Below are 14,841 nucleotides of genomic sequence, written 5' to 3'. Positions count from 1 at the left end.
GAAAGGGAATTGATTTTCTGCCATGAAAATCAATCAACTGGAAAGCTTGGCCAAGCAGAGCCACCAAGCAGCATGTGCTCTCTGAGCAGATGAACCCCCTCCACTGAAAGGCACACATGCAGAAAGCTGTGGGGAGGTGGCAGGAACATGTTGAAAGAACTGAAAGCTGAAAGGACATGAAGGGAGGCAAATAGAGATGTTTTCAAGTGCTCACTCCTTTTCTGTGGAGATCAATGCCTGGAAAATGTTGTGCCCCTTTCAGGGCACTTTGCTGGCCTGAAAGGGGCACAAAAGGCACATGCCTTTTTGGAATGGTGTCCCTCCCATGGCCCCTTCTGGACTGGCTGCTTGCCCTGCACATTCAGCTGGAGCCCCACGAGTCTGTTCACGTCTTCCACGTGCTCGTTCCTCTGGGATGCTGCGACTCTGGTGCCGTGCAATTGCACAGAGCTGACGTTTTCAACTGGTACTTGACACCACTAGTCTCTCTTCAAATCAGGGATCACCACAAGCAGCCCATTCTGCCTCCTATGTCAGCCTGGGCCAGGATGGGGATGCTTCACCAGCGCCCTGCTGAGCTGGGCTCACAGCTGGGCCGAGCCTTTGGAGGAAAACAAGCCCATGATTCATTTGAGTCAGTGTCTACCACACAGAGCTGAGGTATTTGCAGTGATCTACCAACAGCACGAGCAGGACAGACAGATGAAAACCATTTGGAAATGCAGCCAGGAAATGTAACATACAGTAGCTGACAGGGGACAACCAGGTCTTGAAGTCAGGTCAGCTCCTTGCCTGTGGTGGCTGCCAGGCAGCCTCAGCTGAAAGGCAGAGGACACTCACTGCATATATTACAGTATATACTTAATACTCCCAGTGTCATCAGTAGGACTAATACTACCTTGTGAAACTGCAAGTGCCAAAAAAATTTTAACAAAGGAGTTTTTCCACGTAACATGAACACAGTACCTTTCCATCTCAACAGACTGATGGGGGCACAGCTCCATGCAATCCTCTGCATCTTTCTTCTTCATTTTGAGCTCCTCACAGTGAATCTATTAGGAAGAGGGAAGGAAAAAAAAAAAGGAGTTTTTAAGGGGAAGTAAAAAAAAAAAAAATCAACAGTCTAAGAAGAAAAAGTTAAGTATCCAATTACAATGGGAACAGATAACAGTGTCTTGTATTTCTATTTTATTCTTTCTAAACTACAACTGGTTGGCAAGCAAGCCAGGAATCTGCTTCCTCCTTCCCAGCGCCATCCTCTATTAAGTCCACCACTGTGTCAGGGACAGCTCTGCAAGGGGAGGAGCAGCAACAATCTCTGGCTGCGGTGACAAAAATCTACCCAAGGAGCAAAGCTGCCAGCAGTTGCAGGAACACTGGAAGGGCTGCAAAAAGGGCTTTTATTAATCACCCTAGAGGAATCAATTACTTTTTCATACTCTAGAATTCAAGAATGTCCTCACATTGTCCAAAAAATTCCTACACTTCATGGAAGTGCTCAGTAAAACTACTGCTCCAAAATTAAGAGAATTTGAGTAATTACTCTGATCTAAATCATTTGGAGAGAAAAGGAGCTACATGAAAGTTATTGAGAATGACTGTGTTGTTCAAGCACTCCACAAGCTCCTAACAAGCTTCCCTCTGGTCAGACAAGTTACTCTCCAGCACTGTATTTCCAAAGAGAAGGGAGACAAATACAAAATCCCAAACCAAGCTCTCAGAGAAAAGGGCTGCTACAGGGTAACAGTAAGCAGTCCACATTAAGATAATCCCTTGAAACTGGAGATTTTGAATTAGAACTCCAAACATGAAAAAAGCAAGCACCATATCTCCTGCTCAAGTGGGAGAAGAGATGGTACAAAGAGTGAGCCAACATCACCTTGCCCAGAGGAATCATTCTGCTCCTGTGCTGCAGGCTGCTGACAGCCCAGGGTGTGTTTCCTCAGACACATCTAGTTCATCAGAAAAGGAGCCCAGAAGACTTATTCTTTTCTTTAGATCAAACAACATCATTATGGTAGTTGCTAGAATAGAAAATTGACAGGTTTCATAAGACCTATCTTAAGGACAGCAAGGTGACCACTGAAATGAAGAGGGGAGCCATCCAGAGCTAAACCTGCTATTTATAAGCAAATCAGTTTTCAATTACAAGTCACTCTCCTTACTGGTAACATCAACTTAATGTGAAACCACAGCTGAACATTTTATAGAAACCATGCTGCTTCATCTATGTGCAGGGCAGAAATTTAAAATGAAAGGTGGCCAGCAGAAGACCTGAGGTGTTTGGCATCCCTCCCCCTTCTTAATTCCAATTCCTGCAGGCATTTCACACATTCTAAATGCATCTGGTAATCACTAATTACAAGGATCCTATTAAGAAAAAAGAGTCAGTTCAGTTTCATGTGAAACCTGATTCCAGCTTAATGAGGATTAAGCCTTATTTTGGAGTGCCTGAACTTGGCCTGCATGTGTCTGACTAGATATAAAATTTGAAAAATATTGACCTGGAATGAACACTCTACTACCACTGAAACAACAACAAAAAAAACAAAAGCAAAATGACTAAAAGGAAGCAGAATGAAAAAACCCAAAACTGGCCCAGAACACCATAGAATTCAGACTGCTACTCCAGCCCTAATTTGTCCCACTGAGCTTTGACATTTCACCAGTTTCAGATCTATTTTCCAAGCTGGGCACAGTAAAGGGATGCAGGTTAAATGTTACTGAAAATATGACACCCATATTGGTAAGAATCATGTAAGAAGCAACATACCGAAAAACTAGAAAGGAGAAAAGCAGTGGTGAATGAACAAAAACATATTTATTCAGTTATTTTGTTCTTTCGTGGTTCTGCAGTGTGAGGCAGGTTTGGGGACCCTGCTGGGGAGCTCTCTGGGGCTGCAGTGAGGGCACCCTGGGTTTTCTGTGTTCCTGCTCCACTGAGCCAGGGAAACACAGAAAAAGCTGCTAAAAGCTGACGAGCCCCACATCCCTGCATGGCCCAGCTGCACACCCAGGCAGCACAGACTTGCATTTCTCCAGAAGCCCTGCTGCTCACGCTGCTGGGGTGGGGGATGTTGTGCAGGTCTCCTGACTCTTAGTCATATGCAGATTTTGCAGCTAAAATCCAAACCTCCACTTGAGAACCTGAACCAAAGAGATGCGACCCAGTCCTCGTGGCACATGCAAGTGTTTGTTATTAGGACAACCAGAAGGTTTTACAACCATAATATGCAGTGTAATGCTGTAGGTTTTTATTAGATCTGGCAGACTGAAGCCTAGATGGCTAAAATTTAGCTACTTCAAAGAATTAAGGCTTTGTAAAAGAGAGGGTTGTAATGGTCATGTAAAGGATTGCCCAGAATTACATAAATTTTCTGCTTTCTGTCAAAGCTTTTAAGAACAGGAACACCCTGAAGTAAAACAGAATCAGCCCTGCTCACAGATTTATGGGGTTTTGCAATAATTGGAAATGTTTGTTAAAAGTGTGCAGAATTTCCTTGGTGCTCACCCACCAAATTTATCACAGCTCCAAGCCCTAAGTATTTTGGAGATACACCCAGAATAGGTCAAAAAGGCACTTTTTTTGGCTGGAATATTAATTTGCATTAAAAACAAGTTTCCCCCATTAAAAAAAAAAAAAAAACACATTTGGGGATGAAAAAAAAAATACATTATTCAAGAAAGACAATGAGACTCATTAATTCTAATGGAATCTTAACTGTAAAATTGATTACAACCAGAGAGACACTCATCACACTGGTGTTTCAAAATATTTTCCAAAGTGCTTTCACAAACATCCTTATTGTAAATGTTAAATCCTGCACTGTTCTTGCCCCATTCTCTTTTTTTCCCCATGTCTACTTCTAGCTTAGAAGCATCTGATGTTTCCAAACCTTTGCTCATTTTACCCAAACTTGCTCAGTAATTCACTTTTATTTCATTTGTAGCAAAGCAATATTTTGTAGGAATGCAACGTAAAATGAATGCTAGAGATGAGCCAGACTAAAAGCACAGAAAAGGGGAAAGGAGTTGTTTGGTTTGGTTTTCCTGCCTAGATCAACTCCATGGTTCAATTTTACAGATCACCACCATTGCCAGACATTGTCCCAGTAGAGAGAACAGAAAAGAAACAATATGCCAAATAAATTAAAGTACATGCTAACAAAATTCACACAAGGAATAAACCCACTCATTAAGTTACCTTTCCAGTAATATACATTTTTCTGTTGTGAAAGTTGCAGGGCCTGTCACAGCCAGGCTGATTAAATTTACCTCATTTAAGCTTTACCCATATTGCAAAATAGCTCCAAAACTAAATGGAACAAACACCATCACCAGTGCTGTTGATAAACAAGACAGCAGGTTACACATTATTTGTGTGTGGCTGTCATGTAGGAGGAGTGGGAGGAAGAAATGCATTATTACAGTAAATGTGATCAAAATGGAAGAACAACCAGAGAAATAAAAGAGCATTTGATGAAGGAGAGCCTAAGCAACACTCACTGAAACTAATCAAAAATGGGAATAAAGCCTTCAAGATTTTTTTGGCATGAAGAATCAAACATAGAACATTTCTGCCATCTCCCCCTACTTAAATATTTCTCAGGTTTGGTTTTCAGAGTAGCACCTGAGCCAGCCATTATCCTGCATGTTTGTCTGCCCTTTGCTGAAAATGCAGCTTCATACACTCAAATGCTGCCTAGAAAAAGCCACAAACACAGCAAGATCTACCAATTGTCTCCTCCCCCTGTTATTTCCTGATAAAGTGCTGAGACTTCAGCATAAGACAGTTTCTAAGTAAGATTTAAAATCCAAAGCTTGATTTTAGCCAAAATAAAGAGTAGATAGTTTTGTCTTGACTAATTTAATTTGGACAAAATGAAACTGGTACCTGCCCTGTGTGATGCAGGAAGATTTAATGCTGAATACCTTAAGCTGATCTCCATATTAAGGACAATTCTCCTTGATTAAGGTAACAGTTTGAGTAGCAATCCCCTCAAAGAACTTAATTTCCAGATGCCCTCCCATGGAGCTGTGATATCCACAACTTGATAAACACTGTGGGCTATGCTCCCCCATACTGGGTTTGTGAAAATTCTCCTCTTGACTCACACAAATTCGTGTCAGTGGTGAGAGCAAAACACTGCTTTAAACAACAGGAACTTATTCAACATCAATACAACACTTGTTTCTTGAATTAGAACTGAGACAAAACCCATTTGCAGGCATGTTGCTCCCTTTGCCAATCAGCAAATTTCTAAACATCTTTGGACTGAAGACCTCAAGGAGATCTAAAAGTCAGAAGATGATTTCCCAGTGAGCATAAATCCCTTCTTCAAGTTGAAATCAGTTGCACAAACGACATCAAAAAGCCACCACAGTTGTGCTCAGCCTCAGGTGACACACATTTTACATTTTACACATTTACATTTGGCTCACCATGTCAGCTACTCCACACAGGCACCTGCACAAGTGAGTTTAAAGCACACAGACTCATTTGAAAGGCCACAAAACACGAGCTCAGTGCCAAAAATATCATCACCACACTTCCAACATGCAAAAGAGTCACATAAGAAGTGACCAGAGGAAGTTGCAAATATCATCTCACCGAGCCATCAAAGTCACACACAGCCTACCTCAAAACAACCTCAGTACTTCTGTTAAAATTGAGACTTCTCATTTTTAATACATTTAGAAGAAATCTTGTCTTCATGGCAAATATTCAGTTCAGCTAAAGCCAATTAGTGAACAGAGGTCTGGGTACAAAGTCCTTGACACTTTGAGCACACTTACTGTACACAATTTCTGTGGAAGCAAATGGTTAATAGATTACAAATTATTTTTTTTTAAACTATATAATATTTTGATAAAATAAAGCCCTCAACTATTAATACCTTTTCAATGCTATTTTCTCATTATCTGTGTCCAACTTTAATTTGTTCAAACAATTATTTGGAGGTGGGCAAGATGGGACGAAAGTACTTACTTATTTGTTAAATGTCAACTGTAAATAATGTAGTAAAAAAATGCTTTTTTATTATTATTCACTACCAAAGCATGGATGGGAATCTTCCAGAGAGATAAAAAACAGAATTGAAAAGGAAAAATGCTGCAGGATGAAAGCAAGATTAATAACTATGATATTCATCGATAGCACCCAAAATGTGGGGTTTTTGCTAAACAATTTTTAATAGGCTGTCACTGCAGTGAAACTGATGTCCTGACAGGAAAGGACGAAACTTTCTCATACAATCCAAACCAAGAGATAAAAGTTAGGAAGTGCAAATTCCATGACTTTGGAATCAAATCTGTGCAGTATAAGGAGGTAGGATATAAAAGAGTAACAGAAAGGAGATTGCTCCAAGTACAGGAGCCACGTGCCCATTAAAAAAAGGCACAGGCAGCCCTAGCTACAAAAAGCCATGCGCCAAAAAGAAGGGATGTTTAACAGCAAGAAGACAAGAAGAGTTGATTTAGAAGAGGAATGCAGCTCTGTTCTGCATGTAAGATTCATGCCCTCCAAACAAGCTTCAAAAGTCCAGGAAAAAAAAAAAAAAAAAAAAAAAAAAAAAAGAAAGAAGAGCCCACAGAAAGGTAGGAACAATCCAAGCAGCCAGTTGCAAAAAACTGGCATTGCTTGACTGGCAGGAACACCAGTCCTAAACTCAGAAGCATATATTGCTTTCCACACATTCCAGCACCCCCACATTCTGGATATGTGGTACTACTGCTCCTGCCAGAAATTTGGACTGTGCCAGCAGCATATCATGAGGTCCTGAGGATCCAGAATTGAGCCAAGGTAAGATGAGAACTTTTGCTTTATTTTGGGAGGGAGATAGAGCAGTCTAGAGCTCCTACAGCTGCCACAGCACAAACAGCAATGTGCTCTCTGGCAGCAAACAACACGGGCCCTGGAAAAAGGAGGCTGTAATATTGCAGTTCCAAGTATTCCTTACTCAAGGCTAAGATGCATCAAAACTTCTGAGGTGCAGCTTTAAAACCAATTTACAGCCACAAGGCAAGCAAAATGTCACCTAGCCCATTCTCAAATGATATGTGGATTATAGAAAGTAATTTGTAGTAGATGTCCTAATGAGAAAACTGCCTAAGAGAATCCTGTGCCTGCTCCAGGCAGAGTCAGTAGCTCAGGGAACATCCCAAACTCCACAGAACAGATGAAACTTGACAAGTTCTCAGCAGAAACCTTGGTCAGACCCAGTATAGGTGCACTGAATCTTTGTAGCACTAAATTTACCCCAAAAAAACTGTTTCATATAGTCAGTAACATATATGGCAATACATCCTTTACTAGTGCTGTACTCTTCATTGTCCAACTTTATTCAGGAAGAGTAAATAAAAGAACATTCCTATAGTCATTCTATATAAACAGTAGGAAGAAATTAGAAAGCCACTTAGGAAAAAATAAACCTTTAAAATATCAGGTTTTGGATTTGAGGTCATTTTGGTAGATGAGAAGGGAAAAGAGGCACATGACTTCACTCTGAGGCTGGGAAGAGACCTACCAGTACAAATTTCCAATGAATGCAGATGTTACTCACCATATTTAGGGAAGGTGTCCGTCTCTGCACTGCCAGGTTAGGACATCCCAGTTTCAAATAAAGGCTCTCTAAATCAAACGAGAACTAAGTGGTTTGGAGGCAAAAGGGTATCTGTGTATATATATCTCAAGGTTTAACCTACACCCCAGGCTTAAGGGAAACCCCTTTCCTAAAGTCATTCTACCATTGAGTGCACATTCATCTCTCTCAAACACAGCCCACACAGACCTACTTGAAAGCAGTGCTTGTAAGAGACCACAGAGGATTCCCTCTCATTCTTCAGATTAGCACGGAACAGTGACACAACGCTTCGCCCACGCACCAGCCAGAGCTGCTCTGTGGGAAAAGTGGTGGTCGAGCACGGTGGAAAAGCTGCATCAATTCAAATTCAATAGAACACAAACATCAATCTAGAAGCAAAATAATTTACTGTAAGGGGCAAATAGGTCAGGGAGCCATTTCTAGGAATGTATTTTTATTTAGAATTTATTCTAAAGGTTTCCTTTACAAAATCAGTGCTCAGTTTGACCAGCTACAGTCTCCTCATCAGCAGTGACATTCAGCTCTGCCCCTGACCAGAAACACCACCCTATCATATCTGATTTTCATTCTGAGGAAGAGCACTTATAGAGGTGAAGGCTGCAGAAATGTCTCCCCCTCACCAGACAAGAAGTGATGCAGCATTTTCAAGAATCTACTATTTCAAGAATCTACTATTCATTCCAGGCTATAGCCCACTGCACACAGGAGTTGATTAGTCAAGTTTCACAGATGATAAAAATTATCGTGCTGTTACCTAGAAGCGAAAGATTCACGATAGGTAAGCTCAGAAAAACACTCATCTCTAAGTCTGATTGGTGTATCAGTTTCGGTTTTGATGACAACAAAACCTGTGCAGTTCTGCACCGAGGACTAACAACCCTGCTGAGATTTTTAGGAGATTCCTGCTGTAACACTCGTGATCTAATTGCCCTGAGAGCATTCCCGTCCTCCTAGCAGAAATATCTCAGCTGCTCAGGAGAACAGGGTGGATCTTTTTCTGTCAAAGCACTTACTCTTTTCCTCATATGCACACAGAGAGAAGTTATTTGCAAATTCACGTTCAATTCACTGCAATTTGTTCAAACAAAACTATTCTGGAGGCATTTGCAATTATAACAGAGGAAACAAGAGGCCAGGGTTAGGATCAGGATGTGGGAAACTAAGGTCCAATTCTTTCCCCTGCCTTTCCCTGAAGGGAGTTTAATTGTGTTTGTACCTCCTGGATCAATGTTTTAACTGCTGGAGATGCAGGATGATTTCTCCAGTCTTTTGCAATAATAGTCTTCCACTCTATATGAAGCATTTACTGTCACTTTCTCAGACAGTAAATGCTGTAAATTTACTGTCTGAGAAAGTAAATTAATTTCTCAAATTAATTACTTCAGTTTGATGGTTCACACATTTACCAACAAGAGATCAGATGTACTGTCTGCCTGCTTAAAATAAATTTTTAAAAAATGCAACAGCACCAACTTCTTCCACTTCTCAGAACAGCATCCTATACACTCAGCTCCACACCAGTCACTTGTTCTTACCCTGGCCTCTTGTTTAATTTTACCTAAGTATTTATAAAAAGCTAGGCAGCCTCAACAGGGGACATTTGAAACCCAGCAAAGGCTCAGTAGCAAAGTGCTGGGAGGTAAGTGACACATACTCGAATCCAAGCAGCAAAAGAAATCAAAGACAAGAGGTAATCCCCTGAAGAAAAATGCTTTTCCCACTGGATGACTAAATAAGAAGGGAATAGATTGAAATATCACTCAGCAATGAATTCATAGAGAATACAGTGAATTTAGCCTTCTATGATTTTGGCTTTCACTGCACTCCAACACAGCTTTCACCTTTGGACTGACGAACATGCTTAATTGCAATGGGACTGGAAATAGTTCAGGGCATGGCTGTCACTTTGTCATCATCTGTCAGCTCAACAATGATGAGGCTAAACTAAACTTTGCATGTGTGCAGGTCCTGGGTTTATTACCCATCGCTTGTTCAACAGAACTACTGTGGTTTCTGCCAGGGACACCAGGAACAGCCACTTTCCTCCTCATGCAGAACAAGGCAAAGCCAGGACTCTTAAGGCTTTAAGGTCAGGTGCCTTATGCCATCCCACAAGCTAAGAGAAGTGACCAAAGATGAGAATTGATTCTGGGAAGCATTCCCTGAATGAAATGCAAACCACAAATATTTTAACTGGAGTTCTTCTGAGCCTGGACATTTCCTGTTCTGCTGGGCTACTCCAAGCACCAGCCATGCCCAAAGCAGGCACAGGCAGGAATGTGATGTTCCATCTGTGCAGCAGAGGTTAACAGGGCACAGCATCCTTCCTGCTTCCAGAGATGAGGAGATGAACGTGTGGGCCCTTCCTTTCCTGTTAACAGCAGCTTCACAGCCCTCCTGACTCAAACAATTAGAAAGTTTTCTTTTTTACCTCCTGTAAACATTGATGATACAAAAGTATTGACATTTTCAGCACAGCAAGGCAGGCACAACAAAGTGTTTGGTGGAGGCAGAGAAAAGCAGTCAATGGAAAATTTGAAGGGGGAACCCTTTCATTTAACCTCCAGTGGAAAAACTGTGGGGGTACAGCAGAAATCACCTTTTTACCTGACTTTCCCACTGCCCCCATTCAGAAGAAAACCCCTTTGGCTACACCACACAAAACTGAATAATAAAAATTTCATTGGTTCTTAGGCATAGCCAAACCACTTATCTAAAAAAAGGCCACGTTGGATGGCTGCCATTCAAATTATTTTATTGTCCACTGAAGAACTGCTTGTTTAGGGCCTTCCCATAGGGGAAAAATAAGGAAATGAGTTAGAGAAAATTTAATATAATGCAAAGACAACAGCTTAAAGTACCAGATCCTTGGTGACTTGTAAAGGGCTTAATTGACATGTATGTATTATTCAGGCGAGAAAAGAGTACTATAAAGAAGAAAGAATACTGGGAGAAAAAAAAAAAAAATAAAAAAAAAAAAAAAAAAGGAAAAAAAAAAAAAAAAAAAAAAAAAAAAAAAAAGCAAGTTCAATAGTGCTCAAAACACTTTGGGACTGCAGTATTCTGGAGAGGCAACTTAAGACAGATTTGCTGCCCAGAAATGTTCTGAGATTTAGCATGAAGCTGACACTTGGATACCACACTTAGGGCATTAGGAGATTGTTCTGCTGTCCTCCACACAAGCCTTACTCATTCCCTGGCTGCCTGCAGCTGTCCTCCTCTCTCTCTGAGGCACAAATGAGAACTGCTCCCACGCACTCAGGGCTCTCTCAAGCTAAAATTCTCTCTTCTGCTTCACTCACAAGTAGGTTGGCTGCTCTTTTTTACTTACCTATGTCTTGAACAGGTTCACATGCCCCAGATCAAGAGGTAGCAGAGAGACAGCCAGTCCCAGCTATCAGGTTTTTAAGGTGAACTAAACATTTAAAGGTGAGGTTATCTCTTATCTGCTCTTCATACACTATTAAAATATATTTTTGTGCTCACAGGAGTGGCTTTCTGAGGGAAGGAGATGCTGCTGCCCAGCTCTACCCTAAATTTTAGTGAACTGCTTTGATTTTAGTTTGGACTAAAACAGCTTTTGCCTGAGATGTATTAAAAGTCAAGGCATTTCCCACCCATTTTGTTCCTGCTCACTGTGTGGCTTTACTGCTTAGCTGTGAAGAGAAGACCACCCACAACAAAATCTCTCTTCCTTATGGAAAAATTGGAAATGTCACAGCTCCTTCATGAAGTCTTACATGGTGATTCTATGAATTCTTTGCTTTTACTCAAATATATTGTGCTATTTCACTGGATTTTCCTGAAGGTGCTCATGAAGTCGATATAACATCAAGTATGAAAACAAGGCTTTACATCAGGCCAGCAGCAGGTTCCAGCAGGAGCAAAGTTTGTGGGATCATGGGAACATCCCTTTTTTGTGCTTGTGGGAACATCCCTGTTTGCTTTTTGTGTTTGTGGGAACATCCCTGTCATGACATTTGTCAATCCCACAAACTTCAAGTATGCAGCTTACTGTCAGGAAGGTTTGACTACAAAGCTTTATTTTTTGGCAATAAGACCACCTTGACTGGTTTCCCACTCACTGGTCTCCAGCACTACATTTTTTACTGAAGTACTGCAGTGTTTAACTTCTGGTCCAAATTGGAATTAAACCTAATTTTAAGCAGTGTCTAAATCCACCAAGAAAGCATCTTCTCTTTCAGCACCAACTTCTGAGAGATTTCTTCCCTATCCATACACACTTTCACCTGTTTGCCAGCTACCCAGAGAGAAAAGTCAGCCCTGGAGCTATTCTAAATTTACTACTGTCTACGTCAATGAGATCTTAAAGCAACATTTAGTGGTTTGACAGAAAATTGACCTTTACTATATGGAGACATGGTATTTTTGCAGGAAGCAAAGCATTTTCACCCAGATTCAGGGACTGCCAAAACCTGCAAGTTGCAGACACTTGCCTGCCTTTTGCTATTTCTTGGCTGAGCTGCAAAAATAAAATCAGACACAGATCCCAGAGGACTCAGAATTTTCTCAACAACTTGATCTACCACAAAACTAAGTTTTTCTGGTCTCTGATTTTTATCTCAGCAGCAAGGAATTCAATGAACTACTGTGTTCACCCAGAACAGTGGATACCTCCACAGACAGGGCTGAGAATGGAATATGATAGACAACAACACGAGTCTGAGTTAAAAATAAAAAGAAAAAAGAAGCAAAGTAAGAAAAGGAAGAAAGGAAATAACTCTGATGCACCCAGTGAGAGATAGTGTTGTTTACCCTCAGCACAGGTGGCTGAATAGAGGTAGATGCCTCCACCTGGGTTTGCAGCTGACCAAGGACAAAGAGAAGTGAGGCTACCTCAGAGGAGGTATCCTGGCTGCTGGTGGACAGGAGGAAAGGCGCTTTGGAGGAGAGGAAAGTGGGGAGATGTGACACATCTACACTTCAGATGAGAATTGTACTCTTTCCCAGCTTCTCTGGAGGATCTGATGACCTTTCCACAAGCACCAGCATTCACCATAGCACTGAAGCAGAAGTTGTCTGCCCCACCTTCCCCATGAAGCATAAGAATCTAATTTTCCCTTTTTGTGAAATCAAGAGTAATATCTGCTTACAACTCTGCAATATTGTTCTCCAAGTGTGTGGTAAAGCTAATAACCACACAAGAGAGAACTCTCTGGCTGTTAGAAGCCAGATCCAAATATTCCTAATGCAGCTCTCCATCACATAAGCCTGTAGACACACACACAAATCTATAAAGGCAAACACTCCTATATATCTTACAAGTAAACTGCCTTAGAGCTGTTTCCTGTTACCAACCAAAAGGACTATAAAAATGAAGGAACTCCTGATCTTAGGCTGCTATTTCCACCTCATATGACCTTAATTTTGTGGAAACTGTACCCTTGTGTTATTTAGATTTTACTCATAAAACATAGACAGAGGCAGTGTATAGGCATTGGGGAATAATCAAGAAAAATGTAAAACTTCTTTGAACAGCAAAGAAAAAAGTTGTTAAAATGATTAATTTTTATACACGATGTAAGGAAAAGCTATTTGCTGGAGAGGAGGTAAGGTGGGGTATTTTTCTATTTTCCTTTAAGAAATAAAAAAAAAAAGAAAAAACCAAGTTCTTGGAGCACTGAAATGTTGTAGCAAACAAGGCTCTACTTCCCTTATGTACTTCCCCAGCAATTATAACCTAAGAAAATCATTAAACACTGAGGATTGTTTTATAATGTAGGGATATTTATCCACCTATTAATCATGACCTTAGCCTAAGCTTCCGCAGTTCTCTGTGCATCCTATTTTGAAAGAAGCCTTAAACCACAGCAGAGTGTCTGTGAGTCTGACAGATTACTACATGTGAGTCTTCTAAATGTTTGCAAGCATTCAAGGTTAGTTCAACCTAAACTCCTAAAAAAGCATATTCAGTCTTTGTTCCCATTACCTGAGGGCAGGCAAGCAAATCAGGCATTATAGAGCATTGCTATGGGATTCTGAGTCTTCAGCATGAAATACTTTTGAAGAGATGCTAACCCAAAAGCATTTTGGGGGTTGAGGGATGGAGCTGTGTCCTCCCATTCAGCACAGGCACTCAAGGAAGGAAGTTAGGAACTGTCTGTCTCCCAGTCTGGTTCAGAGCAAGGCCCTTTCCAAGCATTCTTAAGCATTCTTCCTTAGGAAATCCCCCCACCTTCAGCTCAGAGTGTTTTTTTAACTGCTCTCTTTCTTACAGCATTAGTCAAAGGCCATGGGAAATTGTACATCTTTGTGGCTTTTATTAACTTATTTCCTTTCCAGCAATATGCTGTAAAACCAGTAGTGAGACTCTCTTTAAATTCAAGTGTTACTGTGGCTCTATCAGCAGCGTCATGGTCCTTTTCAATGCTCACTAACTACAGCCTTCTCTATTTTAATACTGAACACATTGATACAAAATGCCTCTAAATGGTGCCTCTTGTAATTTGGGGGGTTGTTTTGCTGTAGTCTGCAGAAGTTCTCGGGTGAACTCTAAAAATAAGGAAGGAAATCCAGAGCTGAAAGAGGGTGCAAAGTCAGCATTCAGAGGGTAGACCTGGATTACCTGCATCCCTGACCGGACCAAAGCCTACTTCAAATTACAATCTCCATCTCCTGTATGCACACACAGGGGTTTGGAAATTGGTCAAAACTCCAGCATGACAGAGCTCTGCAGCAGTTACTTCAGATGAAAGAAAGTGATAGACTATGGTTTCAGAACATTGCAGCTTAAAGCAGAACGGCTAAACCAACAATAATATAGATATGAGGATAGCCAGATTTATAATGAAGGAAGAAAACGGAAAGCAATCTTCCACATCTAAAAGAACCATTCTTAAAGCAATTCAATTTTGAATCCCTAATGAACATAGACACACAAAAAAGCCCAAACCAAACTAGGCTTCTTGCTGAATGGATTTTAATAGCCTTTGCTAGAAACAAACAAACTATTATGGTTTGGGGGCTGTTTTTTCTTCTTTATGCTCAGCTTCAGAGATACAGAACTGCTTTTCAGCTAGAGATGGGTTTTGCTCTACTAGACTCCTAAGCTGCTTACTTGTTACTGGAATTGCCATTAGGCCCGTAGTAAACAAATTAGCAGCAACACTGCTTGCTCACCCTACAACTCCCCCAGACCTTTCTCTGCTTTCAACTGCAACCTACGCAATGGAACAGGGTTCTATTTTAGCAATAATACAATTTCATAGTTGGAACC

At 40.9% G+C, this 14,841-nt stretch overlaps 1 protein-coding gene across 2 annotated transcripts in view; it reads right to left on the bottom strand.

Moving 5' to 3' along the window:
* The window catches only part of TNIP3 (TNFAIP3 interacting protein 3), a 56,304-nt gene that overhangs the window by 32,186 nt on the left and 9,277 nt on the right, over positions 1-14,841 (bottom strand). For both annotated transcript variants that reach the window (XM_041412190.1, XM_041412191.1), the window contains one exon: positions 967-1,052. In XM_041412190.1, coding sequence (XP_041268124.1) covers positions 967-1,052 — 86 coding nt within the window. The remainder of the gene's footprint in view (positions 1-966; positions 1,053-14,841) is intronic.

Source organism: Onychostruthus taczanowskii, unplaced genomic scaffold (assembly GCF_017590055.1).
Source record: "Onychostruthus taczanowskii isolate IOZ18803 unplaced genomic scaffold, ASM1759005v1 scaffold38, whole genome shotgun sequence".
Lineage (NCBI taxonomy): Eukaryota > Metazoa > Chordata > Aves > Passeriformes > Passeridae > Onychostruthus > Onychostruthus taczanowskii.
Note: the sequence above shows the minus strand (reverse complement) of the source record. Positions and strands in the feature narration are given on the sequence as shown.